The 25,754-nt window shown below is 36.0% G+C and overlaps 1 protein-coding gene across 2 annotated transcripts in view; it reads left to right on the top strand.

The window, feature by feature from the left end:
* WDTC1 (WD and tetratricopeptide repeats 1) overlaps nt 1–25,754 on the top strand; it is a 59,214-nt gene that overhangs the window by 7,737 nt on the left and 25,723 nt on the right. For both annotated transcript variants that reach the window (XM_064493887.1, XM_064493886.1), the window contains exons 2-3: nt 6,642–6,789; nt 8,227–8,310. In XM_064493887.1, the coding sequence (XP_064349957.1) occupies nt 6,742–6,789; nt 8,227–8,310 (132 nt within the window). In that variant the 5' untranslated portion in view covers nt 6,642–6,741. The remainder of the gene's footprint in view (nt 1–6,641; nt 6,790–8,226; nt 8,311–25,754) is intronic.

Genomic DNA, 25,754 nt, shown 5'->3' with positions numbered 1-25,754 from the left:
ATAAATTGCTGTGTGTCCATCATCCTATTTCAGTAACTGCCAACATTCTACCATTCTTGTTTCATTTGAATCTCCCCTGCATTCCACCCTCCATTCTACTTCTTAGGTAAAATTTACATACATTAAAATGCACTAATTTTGATTATACAGTTTTAACAAATGGATATATCCATGTAACCCATACCCCCAATATCCATGAAATCATACTCCCTGCGATATATAGAACTTTTCTGTCGAGTTCTCAAATGTCCTTTCTTGTCAGTTTCCACAGCCCCAGGCAAAACATCTGATTTTTTAAAACTAGTTCTGCCTGCTCTAAAACTTCATATAAATGGAATCATGTAGTGTGTACTTTTTAAATTTATTTTTTGATTTTTTTAAATTAAAATTTTTTAATTGAAGTACAGTCAATTACATGTCTGGGTTCTGTTGCTCAGAATCCGTGAGATTTCATCCATGTTGCCTGTATCAGTAGCTCCTTTGTGTGTGTGTGGTTTTTTTTTTTAATATAACTTTATTGTATAAATAGTCCACATACCATATAATTCATCTATTTAAAGTATACAATTCAGTGGTTTTTAGTGTATTCACAGATATGTGCAGCAATTATCACAGTCAATTTTAGAGCATCACCTCAAAAAGAAACCCTGAACCACAATGAAATACCACGGGGATGGCTATAATATTTTTCTAAAGCAAGTGTTGGTGAGGATGGGAAAATTGGAACCCTTTACATTGGCAGTGAGATTTTAAAATGGTGCAGCTTCTGTGGAAAACAGTTTGGCAATTCCTTAAAAAAGTTTAAAGTAAATTACCATATGACCCAGCAATTCCACTCCTAGGTATATACCCCAAAGAATTGAAAACAGGTACTCAGACAGATACTTGTACACAAATGTTTATAGCAGCACTATTTGCAACAGCCAACAGATGAATGGATAAACACAATGTGGCATGGCAGTGCAATGGAGTGGTACTCAGCCATAAAAAGGAACCAAGTACTGATACATGCTGCAACATGGCTGAACCTCAAAACATTATACTGTGTGAAAGAGGCCAGATGTTAAAAAGCCACATATTGTAGGATGACTGCATATGAAAAATCTAGAATAAGTAGATCCATAGATAGATAAAGTAAATTGGTAATAGCCAATTTGGGAGAAGAGGAACTAGAGACTAACTACTTAATGGGTATGATGTTTTCTTCTGGGATGATGGAAATATTTTGAAATTAGCTAGAGGGGGTGGCCACACAACATTGTGAATGTACTAAATACCACTGAATTGTACACTTTAAAGTTATATGTTAATTGTATGTTATGTGAGTTTCACTTCAATTAAAAAAAAAAAAAAAAGAAACAGGTATCCTTAACTGTTACTCTTTTATCTCCCATCCCCTCCAGCCTGAAGAAATCACAAATCTACTTTATATTTTTAAAGATTTGCCTGTTCTGTACATTTCATTTAGATAGAATTATGCAGTATGTGGGCTTTTTTCACTTAGCATAATATCTTCAAGGTTCAACCATGTTGTAGCGTGTATCGTTTCATCCCTTTTTATGGCCAAACAACATTCCATTGTATGGATATACCACATTTTATTTATACATTCATCAACTGATGGGACATTTGGGTTGTTTCTACGTTTTAGCTGTTATGAATAATGTTGCTATAAACATTCTTGTAAAATTTTTGTATGGAGTTTTTTTTGTTTTTAACAAAGTTGCTTTTTTCCTCCTGATCTTACATTTCAAAGCTAGCAGAGGTGATAAAGATATCCTACTTTCTTTTTCTTTCTTTTTTTTTTCTCTGTCCGCCTGATATTCCTTTGGCCAGGAAGACATCCTGCTTTCTGTGCCCCACCATCCTACACTAGAAGCCCCAATGCCAGCTTTGTCTCTCTGGTAGGGAAGGAAGTATGGGAGGAATATTGCCACCATGCCACTGAGCATAGAGAAAACAAGAGTTATCAGGTCTCAGTAGAATTCACATTTGGCTGATGTCTCTTAAGCACCTACTGCGATCCAGGTACTATATTATACTTTCATATATATTTCATCATTTATTCCTCACATTGAAATAGGTTAGCATCCTTATTTTACAAATGAGGAAACTGAAATTCAGAAAGATAAGTTAACTTGCACAACTAGGAATTCAGGCCCAAGTGCCTAAGTATTTTAAGTCTGCTTCTCTTTCTGCTACATTAACCAGAGCCCAAACAAGGACTATGCACACCTGAAATGGGTGGTTCCTCATGTTTGTTTGTATATTACCATTCCATCCTTGGTTCCAGATGAGTAATCTTCTCCAGGTGTACTTTGTTCTAGGGCTTGTTAACCTCAGGCTTTATATTACTGATACCCTTTGGATTATGAAATGTGAGATTAATTCCTCTAAATTGAGTTGTTAATTGAATTTTATTTTCTTATTAGCTTCCTTTATAATAGCAGAGATATGTCCATGGAAGAAAGTTTCCCAGAAGCCTAAATTAAAAGTTTGTGGAAGAGATGGTTTTAAGTGTTCGGCATTTTAGAGCTCCAGGAGTAGAATACCTTTTGGGAGGTGTAACATCTGCAGAGCAGCTCATATTTTCTTTGTAACTTTAAGTCATATGTTTTCCCCTGTGCCTTAGGTATTTTTATATTTTTTGTATTCCTGACTCCCAGAAACTGGCTTCCTTCTTCTGGCTTTTCATTGAGTATCAAGTAGAGTTGGCCTGCAATATCCTAAATTACAAGAAGATACCATTCTTAAACCTTTGCATTCTAGCTAGAGAAAGTTTTTATTGAGCTTTTGTGTTCTGTAAACAAATTAGCCCTCAAAGTTATTAGAGCTTTAAGTGTGAAAGTGAGGGTTTATTCAGTTAACTGTACTATCCTTAGAATGAAGAAGACACATTAAAGGTTGCTTGCGGTCTATTAAAGTCCTCATTCTTCATTAGTGAGTTCCCAGTTGTCTCTCTGGCTCTACTGTCATATATTTAGTTTTGTTTCCCCCATTGTCATTTTTGTGCTTTCTTCTAAGATATATGAATAAATTAGTATAAATAAGATTTAATTTATTATTCCATGTTGTTCCTTCTGAATTTACTGTCCTAGTTATTCGTTTTGGTCATTTGGTTAAATTAGCCTTTTTCAGTCCCTCTATGGAGCTCTGATTACAATAGCCTTGGTGCCATTGAAATTCAGTTAATGGCAACTATATTGTGTGCTCTTGAAGAGAAGTGTCTTTATTTGGCTTATTCTTTGCTGTATTTTCAAAGTCTAGCACAGTGCCTGGCATAATAGACATTGACAATTTTTTCTTAAGGATTCTTGAAGTCACTTATTTCAGTCTTTTTGCCTCTTAGCAGAACTGAACATTATGTAATTTGCATAGTGCACCAGAGATAGAAATCCTTTGATGTAGACTTTTATAGGGTTTAATCATATATATTAATATATATATATAACTTCCTTTCATCAATTCCAAATCTTTCATTCATATCATTTAATATCTATGAGTTCTTTACTCTGTAGAATTGACTATTTCAGAACCTTCCTTAAAATAATGCTTTTAAAATTTGACCAAGATTAAATCTCATATTCAAGTAACTTTCACTTATTGATCTGATTATTTGTATTTGAGAGACTTTGGCTGAAATATGAAACTAGTTATGCCCCTTGTATACTTGAGGATATTTTCTCTCCTGATATGAGCCTTTTAAACAATCTCTACTTAGAGATTATCTGCCTCTAAAAGTTTTTGGAAAGGCACTGAATCCCTATTTCCTTAAGAGAGGAGAAGGTGGACTGTGCTCCAGAATGAGTTATCTGCCAGTGTGTTATCATTTCTTCTCAGGATGGGAACAGAAATGTTCACCAAAATACTAACTAGATAGTAGGTATATTAAATTTGACATTTGGGGTTTTAAACCTCTGCCTGCCAGTCTGATACTGTTTTAAATGCCAGCTTCCATTTACCATTTACCTGAATTGTAGTGGTTTTTTGCTTGTCTTGTTTCTCTGCTTTTATCCCCTCTTGTTCCTTTTAGTATTTCCAAGCCACACACCAATCTTAGCTAAAGCCCCTTGCCTTTGATTCTTTGCTTTCTTAGTATAAGTACTATGTCCTTCATCTCAGTATTCCCCCCTGTCTAGCACAGTGCATGGTGCTTGGTAAAAACCCAGTTAGTGTTTTAAGAAAATTGATGAGTGAGTAGTAAGAATTTAGTTGGCTCTTTTGGAGATTCTCATAGTTATCATTTCTCTAGGAAATTACGTACCATAGTAATTAATTCATATGTACATAGTGGTTAAGAAAATACATACAACTCTGGGTTTGAGTCCATGCTCCAGATCATTTATTAGCTGTATGACACTGTGAAAATTGTTTCCTATCTATGACTCTATAAAATGATGGTACGAATAGCATCTACAATAAAAGCTTTTTGAACCAGCTTTAGCACTGGTTGTTCTCTCTCTCCAGAAAGATCTCCCCTAGTTTTTTGTGACTTGTCATTCACATTTCAGATAAAATGTCAAATTCTCAGAGAGCCGCTCTGTATCAGGCAGGGTTTGTAGCTGTAAGCAACAGAAACCAACTCTGGCTCATTCTTAAAAGGATATTAGGAATCTCAGAAAATATTAGGGAAAGTCTTAAGGCTAGGCTTGAAGAATGGACTGAAAGAAGGGAAACTGGATAGCAGCAAGGACCCACAGCTAAAATTATTCACAGAACCAGTCCATGAGGTCACTGCTGCTGCTTTTACAGCTTACACCACCATCACCAGCTGACTGGACCTTAATGGCAACTACAGCACCCCTTTGTCAGCATGAGCTCTCCATGGCCCTTTGATTCTTTGACAATGGATCCCAATTAATATCTGGGGCTCATGTGTTCGTTGGCATAACTTGAGCTATTTGTACACACTCTAGGTGGAGGGGAGCATCAGAAAGAGAATCTTAGTCTCCACCATTCTCACTTCATAATGAGAGGGTGCTCTGCCTCCCACCAGGCTTCTTAGATGGTGAATTGCCAAAATATAGGAAGGAGTTCAAATGCGGAGCAGCCAAAAACTCCACAATGCTCTGTATCTTCTTTGACCTCACATCTAAAGGTAGCCCATCAACCACTCTCAGATCAACTTGTTTTATTTTCATCATAGCACTTTTCACTGCTGGATATATTCTTGTTTTATTTGTATTATATTTATTATCTATCCCCTCCTGATTGAATATGGATACCATAAGAGTAAGCCTTCTTTTGTAGTTAAATGTCAAAGGAAAGGAAGGAGTCTGTTCACAGATCAGGTGGAGAAGATTTGATTTCAGGAGGATGAGCTCGGAATCTGCAGGAGGCCAACTGGTTTAAAGTGAGAACCAGGAGATCTAGAAGTGGTCTCAGGAGGTCCTGCTGGCTTTAGAGGGTTGGCAGAGAGGCCTGGTGGGCCCTAAGAGCCATCATCACAGCACAAAGGACCGTCATGGAGAAGAAAGACTAGACCTCCTGTGTAGCTTCAGAGGTGGAACCAGGACCAAAAAGTGGAAATAACAGGAGGCAGAACTTTCTTTTAAAACCTGGTGGGGTTTTTTGCTCTAGGTTTGTTTTTTTTTTTTTCTGATTGTGAAATTAATGTGTGTTTATAGAAAAAAAAGTGAAAACATCAAAAGTAGGAAGAAAAAAATCAGTCATACTATTATCCAAAGATAGCAATTATTATTTTTATATTTCCTTTTTTAAACATAGCTATGATAATAGTATTTATTGCAAAAGCATCATGTTATTATATAAATATTTGGTGTGATATAAACATTTTTTCCTTCATAAGTAGCATTTCTAATGCTGCATAATATCATATGGCTGTACATTATTTAGCCTTTTCTCTATCATTGGAAACTTGGCTGGTTTTAATGTTTTTGCTCTTATAAAAATCTGTGATGAATATGCTTGAGTATGGAGCTTTTTTATTTCTCATATTTTGTGCTTTCTTATGGTAAATTACCAGAAATGAGATTACTAGGTCTTTCTAGCTGTCAGAGTTGATAACAAAGGAAAAGTTTGCTTCAAGAGGTTCTGAGACTGAAAGCCTACCTATCAGGATGTTGCAGAGGGATTTCTTTATGTTGAACATGGTCACCATTACATTTCCTGCACGCATTTTGATCCTGTGAATCTGTTAGTGGGTTGAGTGTTCTGTCTGTGATACTGATTTGGTTTTGGGGAGAGCCAAGCTGAGAGTCAAGGATTTTTGAAGCATAATAAAAGTTTCAGACTGGTTGCCACAGATGCCTACTGAGCAAGTGAAACTTGACATCTTTCTTGCTGTATGCGTTTTTCTTACTTTCAGAATATGCTTCCGTCTTCCTTCATACTCATTTCCACCCCCCCATCCCCATTTTCTGGAGAAGCACACATGACTACTTCAGTGTTTGTTCCAGTACTTCCTGTGGCTGTGAGTCATTGTTTCTCCACCCTTCTCCTCACCCCCTACTCCCTACAGAGGTTCTTCAACACTATGGAGCAGGGCCAGCCCACCATGTCATAAATCACAGGCAATTGCCAGTTTACTGGCTGGGGTGGTGGGCTGTTTTAGGGGTGAAATCAGGACTCCAGAGCTACCTTATTCCATCTCCCAAGGTTTGATGGTCTTTTTTCCCCAGGTAATTAAATGTGTGTCTTGTGGACCTGGGCTTGGTTGGAATGCTCAAGTGTCCTGAAGATCCTTCTATAGCTTCCTTCTGTTGAATCTATTAAGAGAAGATGGCAAAAGTCAACATAACTAGAGACCTCATCCGTAGGCAGATCAAGGTAAGCAGCCCAGACGTCTGAACCAAAGCATGAGGTCCTTTCTTCCCGACAAATTCATTTTATGGCCAAAGAAACTGAGGACTAGAGTTGGTGACTTGCCTGAAGTCACAGAAGTAATTAGTGGCAGACCCAGGACTAGAATCGGAGCCTCTTGACTCCCATCTTCTTTTACCCAAGAACATGGAATTCATGGAGACTCCACTGTACAAGTGCTTATATCTAGGCTGCTGAGACTGATGGAGTCTGGTGAGGGAGGGGAGCATGTGCATGCACATCTGTGTGTGTATGTGTGTGTGTGTGTGTGTGTGTAGGCATACATGTGTGGTGGAGGTGGGGTGAAGCAGGAGTAAATAGAGCTTCTTCATGTTGTTCCAGCTGCTCAGTTGTACATAAACCACAACCTGGGAGAGTCTTATTCCCAGTTTAGCTTCAGTTCTTTCTTCTCTCCTTTGAGGGTCTCCTATACCAAAGCCTGCACCTCTCCTTTGCACTTTGTACATAGGAGATACTCCAATACCATAAGGTGAATGGATGCCTGGGCAGCCAAGTTCATTTAGCGAGGTAGCCCAGACTCTGTCAGGGAAACCCTCGGTTAAAGGAGCATAGGGGTTTAATGGAAGAGATTCCACCAAGACAAGATATGCTTCTATACTAAGAACCCCAAGCTGGGGTCAGGAGCTTAAAATCTCACCACTGCCCTAATTAACTACCTATAAGACTAGTCATTTTACTTCCCTGGTGCCTCAGTTTTCTGTTGTTAAATAGTAATAATGTCTACCTGCCTGCAGGCTGATCTTGAGAATGAAGTCCAAAAGAACATGAGTAAGTTCTTTGTAAAGGTTAAGTGCCAAAAATCTTTGAAAATTAAGTGACATGCAGCGTAAGCTGTGGTCACCATCCAGCAGGATTGAGTGTATGCCTCTATGTGAGGCACGTTAGTCTGTGTTTGTACATTTTCCCCTGCATCCCTGAATCCTTTTGGAGTTTTGTCCATTTGTGGGTTTTTTTTTTTTTTTTGTGATTTCATTAGACTAGATGGCCCCCCAGAGCAAGGACCAGTTGCTAGAGGCCCAGAATCATAGAGTTGGAAGGACCAAGCGAGTTATTTTTTTTCTTTGTATATACCCCACAACTGTGTGCCAATGATGATGCCCACCCTCTCTGACCTAAACATTGGAAGCATTCCCTATTTGTTGTTTCATATTTTTCCTTTTTTTTTTTGTAACCCAACAAGCACAACTTAGTGCTTAATTATATACTCTCTTCTATTATTTTCTAATCCCTGCCCAAGTAGAGTACAAACTTCTATAGGCCAATTCCTTGTTCTCCTTTCTAGCTCCTATGGTGCCCAGCACAGTATGCTGTATGTGTAACAGGCACATAGTAAACCACGTTGAATTGAACCAGTGAATCTATGAGTTTATTTCTGCCCCCCAGGAGCGGGGTGCCCTGAGCTTTGAGCGGCGCTACCATGTCACTGACCCCTTTATCAGACGGCTGGGCCTGGAAGCAGAGCTGCAGGTAAGAGATCCAATTTGTACCCTAGATGCAGATGGCTGGCTCTCTATTCTCTGCCTGCAGAGAATCCTCTTGGTACTATTCAAGGCATAAACAGTTTTTCTCTGTAGGCTGTACCTGAAGGTTACCTCTCCTTTACAGCAGTTTCATTAGGCAGACAAATCTGAATCAAGGTTAGTGATCGACATGGTCACGCAGAAATTATTTTTTAGTCATATTGCTTCCTTTGTGCTTGGAAAAAGACTTGAATTGCATACCCGCTGTTTTTACTGTTGGCTTGGACAATAGTGATTCTTACCTTTGTACAGGAATTTAGAGTTTACAAAGTGTTTTCATACACACATACACAAACACAAACACACACGCTTTCTCATTTTAGCTTCGAAGAAATACTGTGTGGAGGTAGATAGGGAATAGGTATTTTTTAAAGAAAGGTTTAGAAAAACCAAACACCTTGGTCCATGGAAAGCCAGGCCTTCAGTCCAGAAATTCAGCTTTTTCATTGTGTCTGACACAGAGACACTCCATAATGTTAATTCCATCCCTTTCCTTTCTCATGATCATGTTATGAATCCAACTTTTAGCTGTCCTGTCCAGCTTAGTATCATCTTCAATTTGAATAAGAATTTTCTTTGGTTCCTTCACATTCGGTTTGCAAGTGATTGTATTGATCTTAGAAAAAAACTAGAAAGCAATTTGTTGAATACTAAGAGTGTTATTTGAGGTAATAAAATTAGAGATGATTTTTATTGCTTTCTTTTAATTATAAACTTTTATCCATTATCAAATAAAACTACATTAATAGTAATATGGAAAAAATAGGTAAAAATTACTACTTAGTCCCACCTCCCTAATATACTTACTATTAGCATTTTGTATACTTCCTTTTATTTCTTGCATATTTCTACATAATTGTAATCATACTTTACATTGAGTTTTGTATCTCTTCTGTAATAATTCTTTTCTCCATGTTACCAAGTAGTCTTCACAACTTTCACTTAAAATTTTTTTCTGATTATAGAAGTAGTAAATTTCATAGTATGGAATAGAAAAATATAAAGAAAACAACATCACTGTTAATTCTACTCTCTGGAGATAAGCATTGTTAACGTTTGGTATACTACTTTTTTGTATTATGAAACAGAATAGTAGTTAAGAGGTGGGCATTGGAGCTGGATAAATTTGGTTTCAAGACCTATCTTCTCTACAGCTATATAGCCTTGTGCAAGTTACCCTAGTTTCTTCATCTGTAAAATGGAGCAATAGCTGAGAATTGTTGTGAGGATTAAATGAGATGATTTTGTGAAGTGCTTCATACAGTGCCTAGATCATAGTAAGCTAGTTCAATAAATAACAATTATGAGTCTTAAGTATTCGAGTTTTTTTTTTTTCATGCTTAATGTAATTTTTTTTTCCCCTCCAGAATGGGGCTCATACCATTTACAGTTTGGTAAACCCTTTTATACTTTTATAAAATGATTGTTTTCCCATATCTCTAGAAATTCTTTGAAAACATAATTTTTTGATATAGTGTATTATTTACCCTTTACTCATATTTCCTTTGGAACATAACTCGAAGTCCATCCCTCTAGTGCAGTTGAGGGTGGGGCATAGAATGTTTTACCTCCAGTGGGACATTTGGCAATGTCCAGAAACAATTTTCGTTGTGAAAACTAGAACTAGAGTAGGATAGAGGGTAGGGATGCTGCTAAACATCCTACAATCACAATACAACAAAGAATGTGCAACAAAGAATTGTGCAGAGCCAAGTGCCAATAATGCCGAGGCTGAAAAACGCTGCCCTGGTGGATGCTGAGTAGACAGTTACTGCTAGCTGGCTGGGCTTCTCCTTTTAGCTGTGCCTCCACCCAGCCCACATTGTCTCCATCATCTCTTCCTGGTGTGATAACTTTGTTCACAATAGACGTGGAAACTTCTGTGAACACAAAACAGAATCCTACCTATTGTTTCCAAAGTTTGGAACTCAAGTATAAAAATATGTTAAGGTAAAGGAATTGTTTGAGTTTGCACTTGGCTAAAGGCCACCTTGGGAAGGACCTATAGTAGCAGTGCATAGTATGAAGGAATGCCCACAGGTTTAGATGTTAAAAAAAAAAAAAGGACAGTTTAAATCCCAGCTTTGCTACTTGTGAGACTTAGAGAAGTTAGAGCAGCTGGAAAGAAGACTGGGAGAAATTTATATGGTTTATTAGAGAATCAGGGGTTGAATCTGTTAAGTTTGGAAGCCTGGGTTGAATAGCTTTGTGGAGATGTCAGGTAGGCAGTTGACAGTACTAATCGGGGGAGAGCTCTGGACTGTAGAGAGAAGCATCCATGGAGCCTTGGAGAAGAGGGTCCAAGATTTGGCTCTGGAGACACTCTAGTTTTCAGAAATTGATTATAAGCTAAGGAGATAAAAACTTAACCAAGAAAGAGAGTCAGTGAAGTAAACAACCAGGAAAGTGTCAAGGTCAGGTAATGAGAGTATTTCAAGAAAGAAGGAGTGGTCAGTTCTACTCAGAGCTTCTGAGAGTTTGAGTAAGTGAGGACAAAGCAGTGGCTGTGGTCTTGACTGGAGCAGTTTTGTTGAAGTGGTGAGAATAGACACAAAAATTGGAGGGAGGGCTTGAGGAGGGAGGAAGAGTGAATTGGAGGTGAAGCAGCAGCAACAGGAAGTAGACAAGTCTCTCTTTTATTTTATATTTTTCAAAGAGGGTGATGGGAATTTATTTTATTTAGTTATTTAGTGATTGCAAACTTTCCCCCTAGATGAAAGGAAAGATAGGATATAAGCAGTAAAAAGGGTAAACTATAAAAGATACCTTCTCTTGCTCTACTAATGTGCTCTTCACCTTTTCTTCAGCTCATTACCTGGGCAGCTGACTTTCACAGATGTATCAGTAGTCTCTCTTGTCTTCTGTCTTCTTGTTGGCTTTAACCAGTGGGGAGTCATTTCAGGAGACTGGGGGAAGAATGACATCTTTTTTATTTATGATGCTTCCATCCTTCAAAGTCATTTTGTTTTGTTTTTATTTTCCAGCTTTATTGAACTATATAGACAGCTCTTGAAAGACTTTGTTTACAAAGGAAAGGAGAGAAATGGGGCAGTAACTGGAGGGGCCTATGGGATCAAGGGAGGGATTCTTAAGAATGGGAAGAAATACTAGAGCTTGTTTGTGTGTTGATGAGAGAGAGAGGGATTGCTGATATAGGAGAAGAACAGAATGACTGAAGGAGCAAAGTGCTAGGAAAGGCTGGAGGGGATAGGATTCAGAGTTTAAGTAGAGAGCTTGTCCTTTAATAAGCACCAAGACATTTCTTTCACTGTTACAGGATCCAGTGGGTCTGAGACAAGGAAAGAAGCATAGACTGGGATTAAAACTAGAAAGTCATTGTAATGGTCTATAGTAGCAGTTTTCAGAGTGTGGTCTACAGATCCCTAGGGATCCCCACAACCTTTTCAAGGGAATCCATGAAGTCAAAGCTACTTTCATAGTAATACTAAGACATTATTTGCAAAAAAAGGGAAACAGTGTCCTTGATGTGAAGCAGAATAGTTATTAATCAGCTATTATGGAAAACAACTTGGAGATTCCTGAAAAAGAACTAAAATTAGACTTACCATATGACCCAGCAATCCAACTACTGAGTGTATATCTGGAGGGAACTCTAATTCAAAAAGATACATGCACCCCATTGTTCATAGCAGCACTAGATACAATAGCTGAGACATGGAAACAACCTAAATGTCCATTGGCAGAGGACTGGATAAAGAAGCTGTGGTATATTCATACAATGGAATACTACTCAGCCATAAAAAATAATAAAATAATGCCATTTGCAGCAACATGGATAGACCTGGAGGTCATCATTCTAAGTGAAGTAAGCCAGAAGGAGAAAGAAAAGAACCACATGATATCACTCATATGTGGAATCTAAAAAAAAAGAAGACACTGATGAACTTACCTGCAAGACAGAAACAGACTCAGACATAGCAAACAAATTTATGGTTACCAGGAGAAACGAGAGTGGGAATGGGTAAATCAGGAGTTCAGGATTTGCAAATATTAACTACTGTATATAAAATAGATTAAAAAGAATTTCTTCCATATAGCAGAGGGAACTATATTCAATATCTTGTAGTAACATAATGAAAAAGAATATGAAAACAAATACATGTATATACATACAAATATATGTATGACTGAAACATTATGCTGTACACTAGAAATTGCCACATTGTAACTGACTATACTTCAGTTTAAAAAAAAAGGAAAAGTTATTAATTTTAAATACACATCTTAAAAATACACATCTTTTTAGTATTCTGTACCATGGGATGGGAAGAATCCATAAAATTACTATTGCTGCATACTGAACTATGATGGTCTTGAGGAAAAGTACGTGTGCAGTTGTTTGAGTTGCAAGCTCAACTAGTTATTTTTTGTCATGGAACCATCTGAAAGAATGGCTAGCAGAGAAAACTGTGGTTATTCAGACATGGGTATTTGGCAGACATTTTCTTAAAAATGAATGAAGTAAGCTGTCACTTCAGGAAAAATAACTGACAGTATTTGTTGCCAAGGATAAAATTTGAACTTTAAAGAAAAAAAAATATATAGGAAAACTTGTATCTGCCATCGTGAGCTTGATAGCTTCTCAGTTTCTTGATACTTCTTAAAAGACTTGGATGCAATCTGTGGTAATATTAACAGATGTCAACAATATTATGTAATAAATGTTAATGTTTGATGATGATCCAATTCAATGAGTCACTGTTTTCAGAACTAAGTCATATATGTGTAAAAGACCCAGGCATAATGCAAATTGACTAATGTATTTTAATGTAGCAGGATACCAAGAGCTGACTGATACGGTTTCAGATTCCACATTGTTTAAAATTGAGAAACCATTATTTGTCCAGTTTTGGTGCAGAATCCAACAAAGATATCTACAATTATCTGAAAAGGCCACTAAAATACTCCTCCCTGTTCTACTTATCTTTATGAGGCTGCATTTTCTTTTATACTTCAACCAAAATAACATTGCAACAAACTGAATACAAAAGTAGATATGAGAACCCATTTGTCTTCCATCAAGATAGACATTAAAGAGTTTTGTAAAAGTATAGAGCAATGCCACTCTTCTCATTAAATTCATTTGTCTTGGGAAATAGTTACTTTTTATTTAAAATGTGTTAACCATATTTTATTGTTATTTTTTAATGAAATTAATCACTTTAATTTCATTAAATTAAAATTATAATTAATAATCTTAATTTTAAATGAGATTAATATTTCAGTTTTAACTTCTAATATGGTGAATATTGATAGATAACCCATATAAACAAAAGCTCTTTGGGATCCTCAATAATTTTTAATAGTGTAAAGGGGTCTGGAGGCTAAAAGGTTTGCAAACCAATGATCCATAGGGCCATGAAACTAGATGACTAGATAGTATCAATGAGAAAGAAAGTAGGAAGAGAGAGAGTGTTCAAGACCAAGAACCAAGGTGTTTCAGCATTTAGAGATTATCTGTTTCTTCTCTTCCTCTACCCACAGGAGACAGAATAACATAGAGGAAGGAGCACATGGTATCATAGAAGCCAAGGAGGAGAGAAAATTCAACTGTACTGATTTTTACAATCCTAACTTTCAAAAGGCTCTCTTATTTCCCTCTTTTCCTAGTTTGAAATTGGAGGGGATACCTTTTTTTGACATGCCCCTCCCCACAATAGTAATAAAAATGCCATTATAAGCCATATGACCTTGGATAAGTCCTTTAACTTCTAGGCCCCATTTCATCATCTGTATAATAATCCTGTTTGTCTCTTAGGTTTGAGAGGTGGAATAAATAAGTTAATTTACGTAAAGTACTTAGCACAACACCCTGTATATTATAAAATTCATGGTGCATAGCACTCAAATATTAGCTGCTATTACTGTGGTTATTTATAGAAAGCTCTTAAGGTTTACTAAGATGCTGTTCCTAAGATGCTGATTTAATGGGATCTAACTTTTTAAAATGCTTTATAATCATTTTCTTCCCTTGTTTTATTTCTCACCCATTGTCACACATGGACCCCGTTTCAGTTAACGACAGCTGATTTTTGGCATTAAGAAGAAGTGATTTAATAAGGGTTGGGAGTGGGATAAAATAGGTAAAATCAGCAGTAAACGCTCTTACCTTTTTGTGGTTATTGATTATAATGTTTTCCTCTTTATTATCTGGGGGAATTTTTCCCCTGGATTTCCTAATTTATTACTTTGTGTACTTTTGAAAAATACAAAAGGAAACTTAAAGAGAACTCTTGGGACCTAGTGGTGACCATTTAGTAGAGGCTCACTAAAAAGCCTGTTGGTTTGATTGGCTTTTTTAATTTTCTGTATTAGAGTTAGCTTAAAAGTTTAAAAGATTGTCTACTTTTCACTTTTTTTCCCAGCCACCAAATTCACTTACCTGAAATCAACTAATGTATTCAGTTTCATCCAGAGAAATTTTATGCATAAAATCCTTACCTTTTTTTTTTTTTACAAATATTAGCCCAACATATTTACTACTTTGTACCTTACTTTTTGAATTTAAAATATACTTTCATGATTTTACCATATCAGTACATAAAGATATTTCTAATGTCTAATTCTTTCATGGCTTCAGAGTATTCTGTTGTGTGAATGTACCATAATTTATTTAAACTATCCCTGTTGATGGATATGTGGGTTACTTACAATCTTTTGAAGGTACAGTGTTACTCCTTGCAACATAATTTGGCGTATGTGGGTGAATAGTTACAGAATAAATACCTACAAGTAGAATTAATATAGGTCAAAGGGTATGATATATGCATCTGTGATTTTGATAAATAGTAACAAAACTGCCTTTCATGGAGTTTGTACCAGTTTATACTCTTAATCACACTTCTTCATTCTAATAAACATAGTGCTAAAAAAACGTTTATTCTTTCCCCAGCCTCAACCTCTTCTCCCTGATGTGTCATCATTATTCTAAGAAATTTCACAAATGAGTAAAACATGATGGGCCTGAGAGATCTCAACTTGGCTCTTAATAGTAATGTATTCTAGACTATACCTGAAAGATAGATGAGAGGAACTAGTTAGATTTGGGGGAGATAGGGAGAGAAAAGGTTCTAGGTTGGGGGAACAGCATATGAGTGATGCAAGAGAGAGTAGCAGGTACTCAGTTCAAGAAAACAGATGAGATGGTCACGGAATACTCGTGGAAGAATGATGGCAGATGAGGTTGCTGAGGTGAATGTGCTTGGGATGTTCATAATGATGGATATTGTAAGCTATGTTGAAGACTGTCAATTTTACTCTAAGGGCAGTGGAGAGCCACTGAGTGGTGTTTACCATGGGAGCATATGATCAGGGTTAAGGTTTTTTTTTTTTTAAAAAAAATTAATCTTGGCTTCAAAGTGAAGATTGCAGAGGGTTTGAACTGGGGATAGCCAGACCACTTAAGAGGCAGTGGCAATGATTCAGGGAGAGGTGATGTGTTACCTGAACCTAGATAATGGTAATCTGGATGGAGAGAAGTCAGTGAATGTTTTTGTTGTTTTGAATTTTTTTTAAATTGAAGTATAGTTGACTTATAGTGTTGTGCTAGTTTCTGGTGGACAGCATAGTGATTCAGTTATTCATATATTTTTTTCATATATTTTTCATTATAGGTTATTACAAAATATTGAATATAGTTCCTCATATTATACATTAGGACCCTGTTGTTAATCCATTTTACATATAGTAGTTTGTATCCACTAATCCCAAATTCCTTATTTATCCCTCCCCCCTCTTTCCCCTTTAGTAACCATCCATTGTTTTCTATGTCTGTGAGTCTCTTTCTGTTTTGTAAATAAATTCATTTGTATCATTTTTTAAAATTCCACATATAAGTTATATCATATGATACTTGCCTTTCTCTGTCTGATTTACTTCACTTAGTATGATAATCTCTAGATCCATCCATGTTGTTGCTAATGGCATTATTTCATTCTTCTTTATGGCTGAGTAACATTCCATTGCATAAATATACCACATCTTCTTTATCCAGTCATCTGTCGATGGACATTTAGGTTGTTTCCATGTCTTGACTATTGTAAATAGTGCTGCTATAAACATTGGGGTGCATGTATCTTTTTGAATTAAAGCTCCCTCTGGATACATGCCCAGGAGTGGGATTGCTGGATCATATGGTAAGTCTATTTTTAGTTTTTTAAGGAATCTCCATACTTCTTTCCATAGTGGCTGCACCAATTACATTCCCACCAACAGTGTAGGCGAGTTCCCTTTTCTCCGCAGCCTCTCCAGCATTTATCATTTGTGGACTTTTTAATGATGGCCATTCTGACCAGTGTGAGGTGATATGTCATTATAGCTTTGATTTGCATTTCTCTGATAATTAGTGATATTGAGCATCTTTTCATGTGGCTATTGGCCATGTGTATGTCTTTGGAGAAATGTCTATTTAGGTCTTCTGCCCAATTTTTGATTGAGCTTTTTTGTTGTTATTGAGTTGTATGAGCTGCCTGTATATTCTGGAAATTAAGCCCTTGTTAGTTGCATCATTTGCAAGTACTTTTCTCCCAGTCTGTAAGTTGTCTTTTTGTTTTGTTTATAGTTCCCTTTGCTGTGAAAAAGCTTATACATTTGATGAGGTCCCATTTGTTTATTTTTGCTTTTATTTATATTGACTGGAGAGACTTACCTAAGATAACATTGCTATGATTTATGTCAGAGAGTGTTTTGCCTATGTTCTCTTCTAAGAGATTTATGGTGTCCTGTCTTATGTTTAAGTCTTTAAGCCATTTTGAGTTTATTTTTGTGTATGGTGTGAGGAGTGTTCTAACTTCATTGATTTACATGTGGCTGTCCAGCTTTCCCAACACCACTTGCCAAAGAGACTATCTTTTCTCCATTGTGTATTCTTGCCTCTTTTGTTGAAGATTAATGGACCATAGGTATGTGGGTTTATTTCTGGGCTCTCTATTCTGTTCCATTGACCCCTATATCTGTTTTTGTGCCAGTACCGTGCTGTTTTGATTACTGTAGCTTTGTAGTATTGTCTGAAATGTGGGAGGGTTATGCCTCCAGCTTCATTCTTTTTCCTAAGTATTGCTTTGGCAATTTTGGGTCTTTTGTGATTCCATATAAATTTTAGGACTATTTTTTCTGATTTTGTGGAAAATGTCCTTGGTAATTTGACAGGGATCGCATTGAATCTGTGGATTGCTTTGGGTAGTATGGCCATCTTAACAATATTAATTCTTCAAATCCAAGAGTATGGATGTCTATTTCTTTAAATCATCTTTAATTTCCTTTGTCAGTGTTTTATAGTTCTCAGTGAATAAGTCTTTTACCTCCTTGATCAGGTTTATTCCTAAGTATTTTTTTGGACGCAACTTTTAAAGGGATTTTTTTTAACTTTTCTTTTCTGATATTTCATTATTAGTGTAAAGAAATGCAACAGACTTCTGTAAGTTAATCTCATGTCCTACTACCTTGCTGAATTCATTTATCAGTTCTAGTAGTTTTTGTGTGGAGTCTTTAGCATCATGTCATCTGCATATAGTGACAATTTTACCTCTTCCAATTTGGATCCCTTATATTTCCTTTCTTGTCTGATTGCTGTGGCTAAGACTTCCAATACTATTTTGAACAGAAGTGGTAAGAGTAGGCATTCTTGTCTTGTTCCAGATTTTAGCAGAAGGCTTTCAGCTTTTCATCATTGAGTATTATGTTGACTGTAAGTCTGTCATAAATGGCTTTTATTATGTTGAGATGTGTTCCCTCTATACCCACTTTGGTAAGAGTTTTTATCATGAATGGATGTTGAATTTTATCAAATGCTTTTTCTGCATCTATTGAGATGATCATGTGGTTTTTGTCTTTTCTTTTGTTGATGTGGTGTATCACATTGATTTGCAGATTTTGAACCATCCTTGTGATCCTGGAATGAAGCCAACTTGATCATGATGTATAATCTTTTTTATGTGTTATTGGATTCAGTTTGCTAATATTTTGCTGAGAATTTTTGCATCTATGTTCATCAATGATATTAGTCTGTAATTTTCTTTTTTGATAGTGGCTTTGTCTGGTTTGGGGAACAGGGTGATGGTGGCTTTGTAGAATGACTTTGGGAGTGTTTCCTTCTCTTCAGTCTTTTGGAAGAGTTTGAGAAGGATTGGTATCAATTCTTTGTATGTTTGGTAGAATTCCCCAGTGAAGCCATCCAGTCCTGGACTTTTGTTTGCAGGGAGTTTTTTTTTCTTACAGATTTCATTTCAGTTCTAGTGATCAGTCAGTTCAAATTATCTATTTCTTCTTGATATGATTTTGGTGGACTGTATGCTTCTAGAAACTTGTCCAATTTTTCTGGGTTGTCCAGTTTGTTGGTATATGATTGTTTATACTATTCTCTTAATGATTCTTTGTGTATCAGTGGTATCGGTTGTTATTTATCCTGTTTCATTTCTCATTTTGTTTATTAGGGTCCTCCCTTTTCTTCTTGGTGAGCCTGGCCAGAAGTTTGTTGATTTTGTCTACTCTTTCAAAACAACCGGCTCTTGGTTTTACTGATTTTTTTCTATTGTTTTAAAATCTCTATTTTATTTATTTCCTCTATGATCTTTATTATTTTTTCCTTCTGCTGACTTTTGTTTGTTCTTCTTTTTCTAATTCTTTTAAGTGGTATGTTTAGGTTGTTTATTTGAGATTTTTCTTGTTTTTTGAGGATGTCCTATATCACTGTGAACTTCTGTCTTAGGACTGCTTTTGCTGCATCCCACAGATTTTGTGTTATTGTGTCATTTGTCTTAAGGTGTTTTTTAATTTCTTCTTTGATTTCATCATTGACTCATTGGTTTTTTAGCAGCATGTTGTTTAGTCTCCATGCAATTGTTTTTTTCTCATTTGTCTTTCTGTGGTTGATTTCTAGTTTCATACTGTTGTGGTCAGAAAAATATGTGTGAAATAATTTGTATCCTCCTAAATTTGTGGAGGCTTGTTTTGTGCCCTAGTATGTGGTCTATCCTACAGAATGTTCCATGTGCACTTGAAAACAATGTATATTCCGGGTTTGTTTTTTGGGTTGTTTTTTTGTTTTTTGTTTTTTTTTTTTTTTTTTTTTTTGATATAATGTCCTAAAAATATCAATTAAGTCTAACTGTTCTATTTTGTCATTTAGGATCTCTGTTACCTTGTTTCTTTTCTGTCTGGAAGATCTGTCCATTGATGTTAGTGGGGTGTTAAAGTCTCTGCTACTATTGTATTCCCATCAATTTCTTCCTTTATGTGTGTTAGTATTTGTTTTATGTATTTAGATACTGCTAGAAGTCAGTGAATTTGAAAGGCCTTTAAGAGATAGAATTAACAAAATTTTTGGTGATTGAATGTGGAAAGTTATGAAGAGAGAGGAGTCAAAGATGAAAGTCAAGTTTCTGGTTGGCTGAGTAAATGATAGTGCCATTCACTGAGTTAGGGTGCACTGGAGAAGGAATAAGTTAGAGGGAAAAGATGAAAAGCTTGGTTATGGATGTTCTGGAGCTTTCTAGATAAGTAGTTGGAATATTTAGGTCTAAGTTTAAGATAGGGGTACCCACTGGAGATGTTGATTTGGGAGCAGTAAGCAGCATATAGATTGAAACAATGAAAATGAGTTGTGATTGCCTTTGAGGAGTGTGTAGAGTAGGAAGAAAGCCTAGGATAGAGCCATAAAAAAAGACCAATATAAGAGCCAGGTAGACAAAGAAGAGTATGCAATGGGTATCAAGAAAGAGCAACTAGAAGAGTAGAAAGGAAAACAGAGAGGATGATGCCACAGAACCCAGAATAGGAAAGTTTCGTTGAGAAAGAATTGGTCAGCATTATCAAATACTACCAGGGACCAAGTAAAATGAGGACTGTGAAGTCTCCCATTGACTTACGGCAAGGAAGTCACAATAATAACCTTGTCAAGGGCCATTTTTGTGTTATAGATAGAATTGGGTTGAAGAATTATTGGGAAGTGATGAAGTGAAAATATTGAGTATGGACTATTCTTTCAGTGTGGCTATGAAGGAGAAGAGAAATGGAAGGCCATAGCTGGATGTGGATTTGCATCAAGGGAGGATTTTTTCGATTAGAGAAACTTGAGCATGTTTAATCCCAAGGAGAAAGAGTCAGTAGAGAAGGAGAAAGCTGATGATACAGGAAAGCTAGAAGATCATCTGTGGTTGGGGTTTTGTCAGATGAATATTGCAAGAGAATGATTCTAATAATGAATCATGGATTATTAGGGGGTTAGGGAAGGAAGTGAAGGCATGAGGTAGCATGTAAGGAGAAAATAGACTGTCTGAACTTGGAGGACTTGTTGAGGATAAAGAATCATTGAGGAATTAAATATATTCTCTTTTTTCTCTTAATATATCTTGGAATCACTCAAATCAGTTAATGAGAGTTCTTTTTCACAGCTGCATAGTACTCTATTATGTAGATGAACGAAGATTTATTCAATTAATTTCCCATGTATAGACTCTTAAGAGTTCTTTCTAATAGTTTGTAATTATAGTACTATAATGAATAACCTTATGCATATGCATATGCATATGTATTTTAGTATTGCTAGAGATGTATCTTTAGGGTAAAAACCTAGAAGTGGGAGTGCTGGCCAAAGAGTAAATGTATCTGTGGTTTTGTTAGATATTGCCAAATTTCCCTCCAAGGAAATTGCACCATTTTGCCTTCCTGGTAACAATGCATAAGAGTGCCTGTTTCTCCATAACTCACCAACAGACTGTGTGGTTAAGCTTTTGAATTTTTTACTATTCTAACAGATGAAAAATGGTATCTCAATATAGTTTGTTACCTTTGTGTTATGAATGAAATTGAATATCTTTTCCATATATTTAAGGGCTATTTTATTTGCCAATTTTTATGTGACAGAGAGTAAGAATTTATATATGTACCTACATATCCTTGCAAACACAAGCATAGAATGGATTAGCAAAGGCTAATGAAGTTGGTCACTTCTGAGGGATAGAAGGCATAGAATGGAGGGGTAGAGAAAAGGGAATAACTCTTCTGGATCTTTTTGTAGAGTTTTTACTTTTATAACCACATTGAGGTTTTGCACATTCAAAAAGTAAAATTAAATCAGCAACGATGGGGATGGGGATGCCAACTGACTCATAATTGGATATATATATTCTTTGAATTTATGTATTTTAAAAGACGAAATAAACTAAAGAAATCTTGACTGAACTCTAGTTAGTAGATTTGTCATTTGTACTAGTATTGCTGCAGTAATTCTGTAACTATTTTGTGTGTATTGTAGAATTGAGCAAATGAGTAAATATGTCCGTGTTGCTGGTATAAATATATCAATGTTAATATAAATATAACTTAATATTGATATAATAGATATATCAATGTTGTTCCCTTTTCACTGGGAGAAGGAAAATTCAAATGTGTAACAGGGAAAGGCAAAGAAGGACTCAGGTATTGGATTGGCATTAGCAGTATCAGTATGAGCTCATGTTTTAAAAAATACATATATTTTAATATATTCTTACATATTATTTCCAGCTCTGTCTTCTCAAAGAGTCCAGAAGGAATGATACCCAATTAGCTATGAGTTACTGGTTTCTAAATGCCATTCTCCAGTAGAAAGAACCAGGGGTCCTTGGAGGAATAACCAATTCAGGTCTGGGAGAGCGAGTATACAAGATGAGCCTACAGTACCTTGTGGCAGAAGATCAACAGAAAATAAAGAAATAAAAATGATAGGGACATATCATAAGGACACAGAAGCAAGCTTGAAGGGCATGCTTCTGGCCAAATTCATGACAATTTGAATGTCTGAGTTTGCACTGATAAGAGAGAGGAAGGAAAAAAGAAGGGGAGGAGGAGAGAGAGAGCAAAAAGCACTTCATTCTAGTAGACTGCCAACCACTAAATGAAGAAATGATAAAGTTGGAAAAGTCACCATTTTATCATCCCACGTCATACCAGTAATTGACTCAGGCAAGTATAATCAATGAGTGATTGAAACCACTGGGTAGAAATTTGATGGAGGACAGTATACTTGCACAATGTAAAAGTCACAGATAGCAGAGAGGAAAATAGTAACATTAGAGTAGAGAAACCTGATCGATACCACCTTAACATCAGATGCCAGCTGACAGTGTGCACCGAGGAGGACACAAAATCACTTAGGTGGCATTTCTGTCGAAATGTGTTACCTAAAACTAATCATGAGGGAGTAATCTGAAGAATCCAAACCGAGAGACATTTTTCCAGAGCAGCTGACATATTCTTCAGAAATGTCAGTGTCACAAAAAAATGAAGAAGGGTTGAAGCACTCTTCCAGATTAAAGGAGACTAAAAAGAAAATGACAACTAAATGCAGTGTGGGATCCTGGATTGGATCCTGGGTCAGCAAAATCAAAGGGATATTATTGGGGCAGTTGGTGAAATGTGAATATGGAGTATATATTGAAAGGTAGTATCATATCAGTGTCAGATTTCCTGATTTTGATAAATGTGCTCTGGCTAAATAAAAGAATGACCTTGTTCTTTGAAATACATGAAGTAGTTAAGTATGTAAAGGTTCCTGAAGTCTGCAATTTACTCTCAAATTGTTCAGGAAAAAGTGTGTGTGTGTGTGTGTGTGCACACGTGCGTGCGTGCGTGCATGCGTAAAGAGCGAGGAGAGGGAGAGAAAGCAAGCAATGTGGCAATGTTGACAGTTATTTAGGGGAAAGGTATATATATGGGTATTTTTGTACTATTGTGCCTTTTTTAATACATTTGAAATTGTTTCAAAATAGAAAATGTTAAGAAAGAACAAAGTGTTATAGTGGCAGCAACTGAGTAAGAGAGCCAGAAAGGAGGTTGAGATTAGAGGATTTAAGTTTAATGTTAATTAGGATAAATTCTAAGGTGGGGATATAGACCAAACCATTTCTCTGTATCCCTTGGACATCTTAGCTGCAGGTTCCTAGTCTCCCTTTAGTTATATCTGCTAGTTCATCTTGTCTCAGTGAGTTTTATTGTCATAACCAGACAGAAGCCAAATATCCTGGGATTTCAGTTTGTGGCCTGCAGTCCTTTGGGGGCAGTGGGGTACTTGCTTTCAACATCACCAGGATCTTCTAAGTCCACCTTAAAGTTCTGATCACATTTTGATCCATCCTATTTCTCTAACTTGTGGGATTTCTTGGCACAGTGTCAGGCATTAACATTGAGAGGTAGAGGAAGAGAAAAGTAACCTTACTTTACAAATAAGGAGAGTAAAACTGAGCACTTCCAAGGTCACATAAGTGGTAGAAATAAGATTAATAAGACTTACATCAGGCCTGTCTGGCTTCAGAGTTCATATGCTTTCCACCTCAACCACGTGTCCACTTTTTTAAGGGACTTAACAAAAAATAGTTCTTGGCTTGGTGGATTTATTCTCTTGCCTTATTAGTTTTCTTAATATTTTCCTTAAACAAGTTGCAAACATTATGTATCTTACCTTCATAATCTGGCTTTATTGCTTTTTTTTTTGTTTCTATTTTGTTTCTTGTATACTTTGAGCATAAGTACATTGGAAACAAGTCAGGTCAAACTACATTGGTTTTCTTTTTGAATACAGTTGGTATGGTAGACCAGGACAGTTTCATAGGTAACCTGATTCTAACAAAGATTTGTCAGAGTTGTTTTTTTTTTTTAACAATATCAGTTTAGAGAAGTAAATTAGATAACAAATTAATTAAATAGTCACCCTCAAAGGAAAAGATCGAGCAGAGATCTGATTTTCTGAGAGATTTCAATGACTGTCCTTTAGATCAGGGATCAGCAAATTAGGACCTGCAGGCCAAATCCAACCTGCCACCTCTTTGTCGATTTGGTTTTTTAAGTTTATTTTTTATTTTATGTAAGTGGGTTTTTAAAAAATATATTCACAAAGTTGTGCAGCCATCACCATTATCTAATTCCAGACATTTTCATAACCCCAAAATAGAAACCCTTTACCCATATGAGCAGTTACTCCCCATCCCCTACCCCTGATACCACCCCTGGCAGCCACTAATCTACTTTCTGTCTCTATGGATTTTCCTATTCTGGACATCTCATATAAATAGGATCATACAATATGTAGCTTTATGTATCTGACTTAGCTTTGTGTATTCACTTAGCATGATTCTTCTATACTGTAGCATGAATCATACTTCATTCCTTTTTAGGGCCAAATGACATTCCATTATATGGATATACCACATTTTGTTTATCCACTCATCAGTTGGTGGACATTTCAGTTGTTTACACTTTTTGGTTATTATGAATAATGCTGCCGTGAACATTTGTGTTCAAGTTTTTGTATGGACATATATTTTCAGTTCTCTTAGGCATGTACCTAAGAGTGGAACTGCTGTGTCATATGGCAACTCTAGGTTTAATTTTTTGAGGAACTGCCAAACTATTTTTCAAAGTAGCCCCACCATTTTACATTCCCACCAGAAATGTATGAGGGTTCCAATTTATCCATACCTTCACCAATAGTTATTATCTGTCTTTTTTTATTATAGTCATCCTAGTGGGTATGAAGTAGTATTTCACTGTGGTTTTGATTTGCATTTCCGTAGTGACTAATGATGAGCTTCTTTTCATGGGGTTATTGGCCATTTGTGTATCTTCTTTGGAGAAATGTCTGTTCAGATCCTTTGTCCATTATTTAATTAATTTATTTATCTATTGTTGAGTTGTATAGAGCCAGGATAGGATATACAAAGAAATATAGACCCTTATCAGATATGTGATTTGAAATTTTTTTCTCCCATTGATTTTTTCTCCTCTATTGATTTTTTCACTTTCTTTTTTTTTTTTAATTGAAGTATAGTTGATTTACAATGTTATGTTAGTTTCTGGTGTATAGCATAGTGATTCAGTTATACATATAAATTTTTTAATATTCTTTTACCATCATAGGTTATTATAAGATATTGAATATAGTTCCCTATGCTAAACAGTAAGACCTTGGTTTTTTTCTAGTTTGTATATAGTAGTATCAGTTTTTTCACTTTCTTAATAGTGCCTTTGACACAACATTTTTAATTTTAATGAAGTCCAAATTCGTTTTTTTCTTTTGTCATTTATGTTTTTGGTGTTATAGTTAAGAAACCACTGTCTAATACAAGGTCTCAAAGATTTACACCTATGTTTTCATCTAAGAGTTTCACAGTTTTAGATTTTATATGTATGTCTTTGATTCATTTTAGGTTAATTTTTATATTGGTGTCATGCAGGGGCCCAGTTTCATTCTTTTGCACATGGATATCTAGTTATTTCAGCACCATTTGTTGAAAAGACTATTCTTTTCCCCATTGAATTGTCTTGGCACTCTTGACAGAAACCAGTTAATCACATAAATGTCAAGATTGATTTGTGACCTCTCAGCTCTATTCCATT

This window comes from Camelus dromedarius, chromosome 14 (assembly GCF_036321535.1).
Source record: "Camelus dromedarius isolate mCamDro1 chromosome 14, mCamDro1.pat, whole genome shotgun sequence".
NCBI lineage: Eukaryota > Metazoa > Chordata > Mammalia > Artiodactyla > Camelidae > Camelus > Camelus dromedarius.
Note: the sequence above shows the minus strand (reverse complement) of the source record. Positions and strands in the feature narration are given on the sequence as shown.